This window comes from Oncorhynchus mykiss, chromosome 22, assembly GCF_057628025.1.
Source record: "Oncorhynchus mykiss isolate SJ-2025 chromosome 22, ASM5762802v1, whole genome shotgun sequence".
NCBI classification, from domain to species: domain Eukaryota; kingdom Metazoa; phylum Chordata; class Actinopteri; order Salmoniformes; family Salmonidae; genus Oncorhynchus; species Oncorhynchus mykiss.
This window is the reverse complement of record NC_143043.1, coordinates 19,984,281-19,998,353: the sequence shown is the minus strand read 5'-3', so window position 1 is coordinate 19,998,353 and position 14,073 is coordinate 19,984,281. Positions and strand designations below refer to the sequence as shown.

The 14,073-nt window shown below is 41.6% G+C and overlaps 1 protein-coding gene across 2 annotated transcripts in view; it reads left to right on the top strand.

Annotated features, from left to right (window-relative positions):
• LOC110501526 (polypeptide N-acetylgalactosaminyltransferase 13) overlaps positions 1–9,870 on the top strand; it is a 69,202-nt gene extending 59,332 nt beyond the window's left edge. For both annotated transcript variants that reach the window (XM_021579170.3, XM_090215683.1), the window contains exon 12: positions 7,907–9,870. In XM_021579170.3, coding sequence (XP_021434845.1) covers positions 7,907–8,047 — 141 coding nt within the window. In that variant the 3' untranslated portion in view covers positions 8,048–9,870. The remainder of the gene's footprint in view (positions 1–7,906) is intronic.
• The last annotated feature ends 4,203 nt before the right edge of the window (positions 9,871–14,073 follow it).

Sequence of the window (14,073 nt, the reverse complement as noted above, 5' to 3'; positions counted from 1 at the left end):
AATTTTGATTAAGACGTTAATGAGGGAGCGACTTTGGACGTAGTCAATGTAACTATTTGTTAAGAACTTTTGAAATGAACAGCGACAGAATTCAGAACATGGACCCTTCTTACAGTGTTCTCCCAGTACACCAAGTCACAACCGTTGGATAAATAAAGGGGGCATATATGCAGACAATGAAAGCTCTTACAAAATTCAATGATTACATTTCTAAAACAGGTTATAGGCTACATGTGCACAACCAAGTCAGAACAGTCAGCACAGTAGTCAGAACAGTAGGCGAAATAGACCAAATTATTAGGGTGAGGCACATGGTTTACTAACAGCTTACTACACAACATACACTTAGTATTATTTTCTTAGCTACAGTATACATATCTCCCTGGCATATTACATAATTTATGCAGCAGGATACAAGACATTTTTGGACTCATCTTGTTGTGATGTGCTCACTTGAACAGGAAGGTGGCACGGTGGTCCTTCGTGGGCAAATGTTGTCATCAAAGTCTGGCATTCTCGGGATTTATGGTGCTGGGAACTGAAAAAACAAGGTCTAATCATGATGATGTCATTGATCTTCAGGTTGTAGCTCTAGAAAGTGGCCCGAGTTCCTGATATACAATTCCGAGTTGGATGATATTAGATTCATATTTTTCTATATTTATATTTTATATTCTTCAAATAGTCCCTATCTCCTTAGTTAGCATACTCTGCTTCCACTGAGCATTCTACTGATGTCAAAACTCGGTCCTCCAGAAAGTGGAGAGCATTAGCAACACTTATGCAGTTCTTCGTGATATCTTTAAAAACTCTGGCCTTTTGTTTTATCTTATTGTCCTGCTGAAAGGTGAATTTGTCTCCCAGTGTCTGTTGCAAAGCAGACTGAACCAGGTTTTCCTCTAGGATTTTGCCTGTACATAGCTCTATTCCATTTTTTTTAAACTCCCTAGTCCTTACCGTTGACAAGCATACCCATAACATGATGCAGCCACCAACATTTTCCCGAAACATAATGCCTTTTGCTTTCAGGACATATCAAATTAATCCAATCAAATTTAATTTGTCACATGTGCCGAATACAACTGGTGTAAACCTTACCGTGAAATACTTACTTACAGGCTGCAACAATGCAGCGTGAAGAAAATAAGAGTTAAATAAACTAAAGTAAAACAAATAAAATAACAGTAACAAGGCTATATACAGGGGGTACCAGTACAGAGTGCGGAGGTACGGGTTAGTCAAGGTAATAGAGGTGATATGTACATGTAGGTAGTGGTAAATTGACTATGCATAGATAGTAAACAGCGAGTAGCAGCAGTGTTAAAAAAAATAAAGGGTAGGTCAATGCAAATAGTCCTTGTAGCCATTTGATTAATTGTTCTGCAGTCTTATGGCTTGGGGGTAGAAGCTGTGAAGGACCCTTTTGGAACTAGACTTGGCACTCCGGTACTGCTTGCCGTGCGGTAGCAGAGAAAACAGCCTACGACTAGGGTGGCTGGAGTCTTTAAAAAAATGTGGGCCTTCCTCTGACACCGCCTAGTATAGAGGTCCTGGATGGCTGGAAACTTGGCCCCAGTGATGTACTGGGCCAGATGGCCAGTATCCTCTGTAGCACCTTATGGTCGGATGCCGAACAGTTGCCATACCAGGCAGTGATGCAACCGGTCATGATGCTCTCGTTGGTGCAGCTGTATAACTTTTTTAGGATCTGGGGACCCATGCCAAATCTTCTCAGTCTCCTGAGGGGGAGTAGACATTGTTGTGCCCTCTTCACGACTGTCTTGGTGTGTTTGAACCAGGATAGTTTGTCGGTGATGTGGACACCAAGGAACTTGAAGCCCTCGACTCGCTCCATTGCATCCCAATCGATGTGAATGGGGGTGTCTTCAGTTATCCTTTTCCTGTAGTCCACGATCAGCTCATTTGTCTTGTTCACATTGAAGTAGAGATTGTTGAATTAGAGGTTCTCCTCCCTATAGGCTGTCTCATCATTGTTGGTGATCAGGCCTACTATGGTCAGATTTGCCAAATGCAGGGCGAAGGAGAGTTTTGTATGTGTGTCTGTGTGTGAAGTAAAGGTGGTCTAGAGCTTTTTTCTTCTTCTGGTGGCACATGTGACATGCTGGTAGAAATTAGGTAAAACAGATTAAAGTTTGCCTGTGACGTGACTTTGATTAATGTGATGATTTTTATTTATCGAATCAACCAACTATATTTAATTGTTACTTGATTAAATTAATCATGTAACAATTAACTCATTAGGAATTTGGGGCACCACAAAATAAGTTGTTTAATGAGTTATCATCTCCCGAATTAAACTCAAGAGGATATTTATAAGATATGTCGATAGCAGTCGTTTATTAATCGTTACCTCATATCAGTCTCATTCTGAACTTCGCAGACTTCTTGAATCTGCAAGAACCCCATCCTTTTCTCATTATTCAGTTCTACATAAATGTATTTAAGGATTTATTTACTAACTAACTAAATAATAACACAGAATACACATACACACTTACATGAGGCAAGTGTCCCTAGTGGACTGACAAGATATGACGGCTTATTATACAGAGATGGAAAGGGGGATGGGGAAAATAGAGAGATGGGGAAAAAGGGACATTTATCGTACAGTTGGAAACTACGCTCACAGTAACCATAGACCTTACACACAAGCCGCCGCTCATTTGGGTAAGAAATGCAATGTATTTGCGTGTAGATGTCTTTGTTCGTCGTCTCTCTGTTGAAACCAATCAATCCTTCTATGGGGAATGGCTCGATAGGTGTAAGGCTTTGGTTGTCCACCAGAGGTCACAATGTCTTTCTTCTTAGTGGTCCGGTCTCCAATGGTGATGATTGTAGAAGGATAGTCATTTAGATTCCCCTTTCTCGATATCTGACGTAAGACAGCTAATCAGATGTACCATTGATTGACTGAGGTGAGCTTTTAGCTTATTTTCTTCCTCGGGTAGATAGTCAAGGTTCTAGATCACTTTACATGCACAGCTTTGTGTAAAGTGAATTTCTCTTCTACACCTCGTGTTGAGTTTGAGTTTCCAACCATTTCAACGTGTAGCCACAGCTGCACGCTTTCTGGTCTGGGAGTTTCAAGCATTTGTAACGTTTAGCTCACGCTTCACGTCTGCTGGTCTGATATGTTAATTCTTAGCGAGTCCTTTTAAGCACTCTGGTCGAAAAGGACGGTTTCATCACACTGACATGATCTTCTGACCTCACTCGGGGCGTGGCTTGGTTAATGTGCAAGACACATGAAAACTATGATCTCTTTAGAAAAATAAATCACATTCCTATCTTAATAAAAAACAGTTTCATTGTTCTTCATATTTCCTACACAGCGTAAAGGATGTAAACCTGACATACAGTGTGAAAGCTCTTCAAGTTACAGTATTTTTGTTATACAGTTTTTAATGACATCACAAAATGAACAACAATATGACATGATTATTCTTTAGATCCCCACTGACCATTCCTAACATTCCTATCTTAGAAATATTGTTCCAATATTCACTTTTTGAGCGGGTAACAGTCTCTCTAGACAAAGGCATTCCTTTGGTTGATACTGAAGAGCAGGCAAGGGTTCTCTGCTGCATAAGATTTACGATTGGCGTGAGGTGTCATAAAACTGGCCCAGCCCCCCTCTCCTCTTGTGGGATAGAGATGGGTATGGCTATCTGTCAGCCATTTGCCAAGCTGATCTGAGGCCTTGGATCCTCGACCAGGAGAGTCATGACACCTGCATTGAAGTCCCCGGCCACTAGGAGCACCGCTTCTGGATGAGCATTTTCTTGTTTGCTTATGGCCGTATACAGCTCGTTGAGTGCAGTTTAAGTTCATAAAGTTAACTTCTATGACACATTTTTTGCAGTTTTACTTCAGTGCCTTATTGCCAACAGGATGCATGTTTTGGAATATTTTATTCTGTACAAGCGTCCTTCTTTTCACTCTGTCATTTATGTTAGTATTGTGGAGTGACTACAATGTTGTTGTTCCATCCTCAGTTCTCTTATCACAGCCATTAAACTGTGTAACTGTTTTAAAGTCACCATTGGCCTCATGGTTAAATCTCTGAGCATTTTCCTTCCTCTCTGGCAACTGAGTATGGAAGAATGCCTGTATCTTTGAAGTGACTGGGTATATTGATACATCTTCCAAAGTGTAATTAATAACTTCACCATGCTTAAAGGGGTATTTTATGTCTGCCTTCTCTTTTTTACCCTACTAAATGGTGCCCTACTTTGCTAGGCATTGGAAAAACTCCCTGGTCTTTGTGGTTGAATCTGTGTTTGAAATTCCCTGCTAGACTGAGGGACCTTACAGATAAATGTATGTGTGGGGTACAGAAATTAGGTAGTCATTCAAAACTCATGTTACGCTATTGTTGCACACAGAGTGAGTCCATGCAACTTATTATGTGACTTGTTAAGCACATTTTACACTTGAGCTTATTTAGGCTTGCCATAAAAAAGGGGTTGAATACTTATTGACTCAAGACATTTCAGCATTTTAGCTTTTTTAAAACATTTCTAAAAACATAATTCCACTTTGACATTATGGGGTATTGTGTGTAAGCCAGTGACATTTAATCCATTTTAAATTCAGTCTGTAACACAACAAAATGTTGGCAAAGTCAAGGGGTGTGAATACTTTCCAAACTCACTGTAGGTAGAGTAAATGTGAGACCCTTCTGTGTATTGTTGCATTGAAGGAAGCACAAGCTCAAATATGCACAATCACATACAAACCATCTTGGTTTGTGCTACCCATTCAAAATATAAAGGCTGTATATGGATCTGGTCAGAAAGTGTATGGCATTGTTGCCGCCCGTAGCATTGAATGCAAGGGAAGCCAGCAAGCATTTGGCCTCACTTGATAAAAATATATAAAATAATAGCCAATCAGCATTGAGCTAAACTACGTGAGCTCAGCTGTGTGTGGTCCTGGCGCACCAAAAAAAAAGTGTCAAGGGAAGCCAGTTTGGATTTGGTTTAAGACCAATCACATCACAAGCCAAACATCCTTATTGACAGAGAAAAATTGAATTGTTGCATCTTGTTGTGTTGTTGTCCTCATCCCTTTCCTAAATTAACCACCGTTGGAGATAGGAACTTGTGGTTTTACATAAGCCTTCGTACTGCCAATGATTATGATGGCAATTGTGATCCAACCATAATTTCATACATAGTGCCCCTGGCCTGAGAAGATGGAAGTTCAACATGTAGCTAGATGTAGTAGGCTAATGTTAACTAGCTGGCCTGGAGCATCATGGACCATGAAAGGAAGTTAGGCTAGAGAGCAAGTATTTTAGCCTGGTAGCTTAGGACAACAAAAACTAAAAGTGTGTACTGTATGACAGAGTCATAGACCGTTTAGGCAACATGAAAGAGGAGGATGGCATTGGCGCTTCTCTACAAGTAGGGTGAGTCAACATGTTTTTTCTACTTGCATGCACTCACACTCACAACACACACTCACACTCACACAAAAATCAGTACCATGGACAGCCACATCATATTTAGCTTACGTTGATTGGACTGAATAGTTTTTGGTATCTTTTAGTTGTCACTGTCCTAGACTAAGCATAGGTGATTAGATGTTGAACAGTTGAAGTTGAAATGGAGCTGGAGTAGTGGAGGCAGCTCCTGTTTTCTTTACGACTTGCTGTAACTCTAACTCAATAGCTGTTTAGTTGTCTGAAAATGTCAGAAACATTAACTTGCTTGACCATGCTGTAGGTCATGTAACTGTTTGTTACATGCAATATGTTTTGTGGACTTCCCCGGATAAATGTTGCTCTCCGGTTTTGTGATGAAACAAATGTGTATTAATAGAATTTATTCTGCCACTGCGTCGTCTTATTGTCTCGGCCTTAGGCCTACATATCACGGTGTTAAGGTATAGGAACTAACAGATTATAGAGCAAACAACGCAGTTATCACAACACAGGTTTTAATATGGCTTTTTTTTCTGGATTGACTTCCCTGGTGATTTGACCCACGCACCGCTACTGCCTCAAAGTCAAAGACAATCATTGCTGCAAAAGTCTACGTATGAACCATTTTATATCGTTGAATCAGTGTGTTCTTAGTCATGTGCTGTATTAATTTATTGATTATTACTAAAACCTCATATTACTAATGATTTTTCATTTAACTTGACGGTAACAATGCTTATGCCTCTCAGTTACACTGCAGGAAAGTGTATTAATTAAATAGATTTTATAAAGCCCTTTTTACATCAGAAGTTGTCGCGCAGTGCTTTACAGTAACCCAGCCTAGACCCCAAAGAGCAAAGCAGAGGTGAGAGCACAATGGCCAGGAAAAACTGCCTGGAAGGAAACTCATTGCATTTAATCAAACCCTTAAGCAATAGGAATGGGGAATAAGGATTCTAGCATTCTGTCAACCTATAATACAAAATCAATCCTCATTGGTCTCAAGGTGTCACTTTGATTTAGTGTGTACCAGTCACACATTGTTTTGGAAAACACCTCCTGGGATGTGTGAATGATGTGCCAAAGAACATAAAATAGTCTGTCTTCCTATTAAAAGTTTAGCTATTAATGTCAAACACTCTATTACCTTAAAGTTGCGAGCTCATCTGATTGCTATTCTACTGTACGGTACACAAGGAGGGACAGATTGCAGATTGAGCATTCTCTACTGTACTTCTACAATGGCTCTGCACGACGACTGGTGTCCCAACGCACACAGAGCTGTATCACATGAACACACACACACATCTGCAGCACCTGACACCGTTCAAGTCGGTCTGATTCCCAACCATTTCCTCCCATCTCCTTTCAGTAGCCTACCTATTGATTTTCAAATCAATGGCCCCTCTCACAGAATCTGTCCGTGTGAAATTGAGTATGTGAGAAGAACAAGAGAATCAGCCTCATATGCCACGGGCTTACAGGCCAGAACACAAGGTGTAAATGGGGGGAATCCCTCTCTGTTACCAATAGGTCATCTCATGAGAGAAATTGGCCTGAATTTAATTGAAATGGTGATAACAAGAAGAAAACACAACACACAATGAGCTGGAGATTCATAATGGGGTAATCTGTTCTGACGGGTTACACTACTGGTTGGGCTGTTGCCCCCCCCCCCCCCCCCTCACAGACCTACATACTTTTTTGATGTCGTTTTACAATGTATGTCATGGCTCTTGGAAAGAGAATTGCATTTTCCGTCCTTAAAAAGTAAAACCATAACGGTAAGAATTGGATTCTGCCGTCTGCACTCTGTATGGTCATTATGACAAGAGTAACGACCGCCAACGGAGGTATAAACTGGCTAAGTACATTACCCTTGAGAGAGAGAGTGGCCATAAGTGGTTAATTAAGAGCTTTTATGTCTCCTCTCCTTGCCATTCGTTTTGGGGCTTAGGTATCGACGTGGGGAATACAGGCATCGTTGTGACGGCACTCAAAAGATTGATTTCTACCAAACTAATCCTCCTGAGGTGAAAGTCCTTGGGTACATTCAGGAGCATCTGTTTTTTTTTATCACAACATTTATTTTGAAAGGTTTGACATTTATTTGGCCGAACACAAGTCTGCATCATTTCGATACCCAGTGATGACGTTTCTGTAAATGAAGTGTAATCCACATACAAGCTGCTGGGGAAGATACTGCAAAATCTGTATGAGTGGGTGGAAAACATCCATTTTAAAATATGTTGAAGTGGTGCTCATCTGTAATCTAATCTACCCAGAAACCATCTCTCTGGCTGCAGGTGGAGCAGAGGCCAGAATCGCAGCTCACTTTTTGCAGTGCCCATGTGTTTAGTGCGTAATGCTCATTCATCCGTGTGTTTATGTGTGTGTGTGTGTGTGTGTGTGTGTGTGTGCCTGTTTCTGCCTGTCTGCCTGCGCCTCTCTCCCCAGCGGCTGACCTTGCTGCATGTCAACAGTAACCAATGTCTGGACATGCCTACTGAGGAGGACAAGATGGTGCCCACCCTGAGAGACTGCACAGGCAGCCGCTCCCAGCAGTGGCTCCTCCGCAACATGACACTGACGCTCTGATCTGACCCAGGAGTAGGACCTCCACATTCACTCACCACCACACCGGCCAGACTCGCCCCCACCTAAACTGGCCACGACCTCACCTCGCTCCACCAGGTGTCTTTTGTCATGCACGTGTTCCTGCCTCCTTCAGCACTCGCGGGTGGGGAAGAAGCAGGCAGGCAGCAGCCTGTAGTATTTTATTATGGGGCTTCTGAGGCTCTGCAAGGGCTTTATCTGAGATGCTGCTCCTCCCATTCAGTCAATATTACACAAAGTGGTTGCCTAGAGGTTGACCGGCACACTCTCAGCCAGAGCTCTCTGCATGGTTGAATCATCTGGGCGCGTCTGTAGTGATGGTGACTAACACTTTTACACGTGGAGGAAGCTGGAATCAGTGATACTGTATATGTCTGATGGCTCTCAGGGCTGGTCATGTGTGAGGTCAGAGTTCAGACTTTAGTACAGCAGAAGCATCAATAGCAGGATAGCATTTCCTAGACAGAGCGTTGTAGTATGCGTCTGTGGGGCCTCATAGACAATCTACTCTGGCTCTGTACATAAGTGTTTTGTATAAAGTGCAACCCTGCAAGGTCGATTATTCTGTTCTGTGATATTGGACACCCCCAATTCATATTTATGTCAGAACCACCTGTAAATCTGAGGATGAAGGGTCTAAGGGTAAGGGTTGTTGTCAGTGCCATGCACAGACCTTTCAGGGAGCAGGTGCTCAAAATGAACAAAGCCCCCCACCCAACCCCCCCTCACCCCAAATATAAGACTTTCATAATTCAGATCTCAAAATTAATAACAAACATTTTTGAGCATAGGCCTATTTATTTCAGCAACACACTCACCCATCACAAATTGTAAGCGAGCTAGTTAGCTGCAGTGCCTCCGAAAGACATGATTGACATCGGGAAAAGAGGGATGTTGATGATTGATGTAAATCTGCTAGTTAGCTACCTCTATTTTTTTTTACAAATTGTGATTTATCTTCAATGCTCTTAAATAATAACTACATAATATAATATATATAATCTAACTCGTGATGTACACTGAGTGTACAAAATATTAGGAACACCTTACTTATATTGAGTTGCACACATTTTGACTCAATTCGCCAGGGCATGGACTCTACAAGGTGCCGAAAGCGTTCCACATGGATGCTGGCCCATTTTGACTCCAATGCTTCCCACAGTTGTGTCAAGTTGACTGGATATCCTTTGGGTGGTGGACCATTCCTGATACTCACAGGAAACTGTTGAGCGTGAAAAATCCAGCGACGTTGCAGTTCTTGACACACTCAAACCGGTGCGCCTGGTACCTACTATCATATCACGTTCAAAGGCACTTAAATATTTTGTCTTGCCCATTCACCCTCTGAATGGCACACATACACCATCCATGTCTCAACTGTCTCAAGGCTTAAAAATCCTTCTTTAACTTGTCTCTTCCCCTTCGTCTACACTCATTGAAGTGGATGTAACAAGTGACCTCGATAAGGGATCATAGCTTTCATCTGGATTCACCTAGTCAGTCTGTCGTGGAAAGAGCAGGTGTTCCTAATATTTGATACACTCAGTGTATGGCTGGCTGGCTGGTGGTTTGTGTGTATATTTTAGTATATGGTGGTTAGCCAGATTCTATACTACCTGTGTTCAGTGCTTAATTTGTCAATCTTGAGGTGCCGGAGCAAAATGTGAGTGCGAGAGAGAGGGGTGAACAGTGGAGCTCTGAAGTACCAGAACTCATGAGAAAGAAAAAATCCTCTTTATAATAAAGCATGGCATTACGGAAGTCAAGAGGGGACATATTAATCAAAATAAAGAATTCTCTCGTTATGTCGCGATCACTACTTACTTATCTCACGATCACTATATAACAAAAGTTGATTTGTCGAGATCACAAGATAATCGGAAGTACCACGCATCACCCATTCATTTGTTCAGACGCACAATCAGTGGCGCCCCCAGAAATTGTTCATAGGGGTGGGTGGCCGGGTGGGGCCACTGAAAATCTTGGGGTGGCACACCAAAACCAAAAGCCGTCACTGAATTTCAGGAATTCTATTATGCTGTTGTAGTATATAGGCTAGTTGGAAACTGTCAATATTAGAGTTAAGGAATCGCATACTGATATATACTTTGGTTTCTTATTTCACAGTTAAATGTGACTATTTATCTGGTGTGCATAGACTAATACCAGTACAGTTAACATTTTAAGTTCCACAACAATCCTGTTTTAATGTGTTATGTATCTGTTAATACATGTGCTAGGCGATTGTTCTTCAAATGGGCTAGTTGCCCTTTTCCTTAGAAAGACAAATATACAGCTTTAATTTGAAATCAGTACATTGATTGCAAGGAGCAAAACATTTACTGGGAACAAGCCTACTCAGGTTTAAAAACGCCACACAGACGCCTACAATTATTTTCAATACAGCTTTATTTGGCTGTTGCTGTGTCTTGTTATAAACAAAAATATGAAATATGTCCAAAAATGAAAAACAAAACAAAAAACATCATTATGGACAACAATATACATTTTACTATAGCCTACTCACAACCTATTCATATCCCTGCTTTATTAGGCTACATTATTTTCAATACAGATTTATTTGCCTGTTGCTGTGTCTTTTGGCAAACACATCCACAAAATCCTCAAGATGTATGGCCCTCGCCCTTCTTGACTCTACACCCCCAAATTGCTCAATCGCTCGTCACTCGTTGTATTTCTCAAGACGGTCTTGGAAAACTGTGCTCACATGCTACAGTGCTCACAGGTAATGCAAGTGTCATTTTGCAGTTTAAACATCTTGTGGAACACCTCCCTATATGGCTCAAGGAAGACTGTGAGCTCTTTTAAACGAGTTGGTGTTTCCAAGCCATTAGTTTGGTTCCTATCAAGAATTCGCTTAAGCTGAGGGATCTCATATTCCAGATCCTCAGTGCTGCAGTTGTATTATGAGGCAAATGGAAACACTACATTTTTCTCACAAAATGTGTGACTGCAGAGATTCAAGGCTTGCATCCCTTGCATGATGACACAATTTTCTTTAGGAAATATTCTCTTCAGCCTTTGTAACTCTTTCGGGGCCCCCTGAAACATCTCCCTCTGTACCTCTTGCCACCTTTGTGGCACATATGACCCTGACCCAAAGACATACATTTTCTGCAAAAGAGAAAAGAAACTGAAGCAATATGCTTCAGGGATGCATTTCACACTGATACTACAGTTAAGCAATGTGCATTGTAGTGAACATACAAAGCTAATGGGGCCTCTGATTTAATGGGTGCTGGCACACCTGTGTTGTTTCCGCTCATGACAGAGGCACCATCATATAGTTGCCCTACTAGGTGGTTTCTGTAGTCAAGGCCATACTTCTGCAGTATTTGTACAAATTTCGGTGAAAGTGCTGCAGCATCCAGGCGCTCTGCTGCTTCAAAGGTGAGAAAACGTTCACATATTGACCCATTGTAATTGCAATTCGATACTAAGGACATCTGTTCCTTCTTGCTAATGTCTTTGATCTCGTCAACCATAATGCTGAAAGCCTCACTTTGTGGAACTTCACTAATTATTGAGGTGCGGACCATTTCGGACCAGGCAATCAATTATTTTGTTTTGTGTACTATGCCCAAAGTATGTTGCATTTCTTTGACATTTCTTTGATTTCTTTGACTTCATTTTTCTTTTGACTGTGTGATCATGCTTGGCTAGCAGTTCCATAATGGAGAGGGAATGTCCTTTATTCTGACCTTCCGTTTCTTTATGTGCTCTCTGTGTAAAGTTTTGCATAGCTGTGAGGAGCAGGGTTTCTCCAACAGTTTTAATGTACTCTCTATTTTCCCTCACTAATTTATTATACTCTGCATTTAAGGCGGCTGAGAGAGAGCATTTGATTGCAGTCGACTTTTCATATTCTGCCCATGTTAACATAGCATGTTATTCTGATTTGGCATGGCCTACAAATCCCTCATCTTTGTAAGTTGCTTTTTTCCAATTTCTTAACCCCTCTTCAGATGTAAACACCGAATCACCTGAGGAGGGGAGACTGAAGTGCCGGCAGGCATAGAAGTAGACAGTCTTTAGTCTGAGAGTATCCCAGCCATTTACAGTGCCTTGTAAAAGTATTCATCCCCCTTGACGTTTTACCTATTTTGTTGCATTACAACCTGTAATGTAAATGCATTTTTATTTTTATTTCATGTAATGGACATACATAAAATAGTCCAAATTGGTGAAGTGAAATGACAAAAATTACTTGTTTAAAAACAATTCAAAAATATAAAATGGAAAAGTGGTGCGTGCATATGTATTCAACCCCTTTGCTATGAAGCCCCTAAATAAGGTCTGGTGAAACCAATTACCTCCAGAAGTCACATAGTTAAATAAAGTACACCTGTGTGCAATCTAAGTGTTACATGATCTCAGTATATATATACACCTGTTCTGAAAGGCCCCACTAAGCAAGGGGCACCATGAAGACCAAGGAACTCTCTAAACAGGTCAGGGACAAAGTTGTGGAGAGGTACAGATCAGGGTGGGGTTATAAAAAAGAGTGCCACCCACCCAAACTCATGGACCAGGCAAGGAGGGCATTAATCAGAGAGGCAACAAAGAGACCAAAGATAACCCTGAAGGAGCTGCAAAGCTCCACAGCGGAGATTGGAGTATCTGTCCATAGGACCACTTTAAGCCGTACACTCCACAGAGCTGGGCTTTATGGAAGAGTGGCCAGAAAAAAAACATTGCTTAAAGAAAAAGATAAGCAAACATGTTCGGTGTTCACCAAAAGGCATGTGGGAGACTCCCCAAATATATGGAAGAAGGTACTCTGGTCAGATGAGAGTAAAGGGAAACGCTATGTCTGGTGCAAACCCAACACCTCTCATCACCCCGAGAATACCATCCCCACCATCCCCATGGTGGAGCATGGTGGTGGCAGCATTATGCTGTGGGGATGTTTTTCATCTGCAAGGACTGGGAAACTGATCAGAATTGAAGGAATGATGGATGGCGCTAACTACAGGGAAATTCTTGAGGGTAACCTGTTTCAGTCTTCCAGAGATTTGAGAGGTGTTGGGAGGTTCACCTTCCAGCAGGACAATGACCCTAATCATACTGTTAAAGCAACACTTGAGTGGTTTAAGGGGAAACATTGAAATGTCTTGGATTGGCCTAGTTAAAGCCCAGACCTCAATCCAATTTGAGAATCTGTGGTATGACTTAAAGATTGCTGTACACCAGTGGAACCCATCCTACTTGAAGGAGCTGGAGCAGTTTTGCCTTGAAGAATGGGCAAAAATCCCAGCGGCTAGATGTGCCAAGCTTATAGAGACATACCCCAAGAGACTTGCAGCTGTAATTGCTGCAAAAGGTGGCTCTACAAAGTATTGACTTGGGTAGTTATGCACGCTCAAGTTCAAGTTTTTTTTGTCTTATTTCTTGTTTGTTCCACAATAAAAAACGATTTTGCATCTTCAAAGTGGTAGACATGTTGTGTAAATTAAATGATACAAAAAATCTATCAAAAATCAATTTTAATTCCAGGTTGTAAGGCAACAAAATAGCAAAAATGCCAAGGGTGGTGAATACTTTCTCAAGGCACTCTATGCTTACTGTACCACTCTTTCATGAAGCCCCATCTTCTATCCCCCTGAAGGGTCAGAGCGAAAAACTTCAGATATGGCTGTTTGGGCCTCTCTGCTCTTGACTGGGATATATCTCGGATGAAACGAGGCAAAATCAGTTATTCTGATTTTATAACAATAATAATTATAACCTGAGAAACTGTTGTTGCTGCCTGTTCTGCACTTTTGTGCCATGCTGCTGTCTGTTGTTCTTCACTGTGCTCTGTCACTGATGCTGCCTGTGCCTGTTCGTCGCTGTCATGCTCTCTCGCTGCCTCCGCCTGTTCATTGGCTTGCTCAATGATGTTATCATCATCTTCGACTGCATCCTCACTAAAGTTAACCCTCTGCTGCTGCTCCCCTGTCGGCTGAGTCTCCCCTGTACTACTCTTCTTCTTAAAGAAAGAAGAG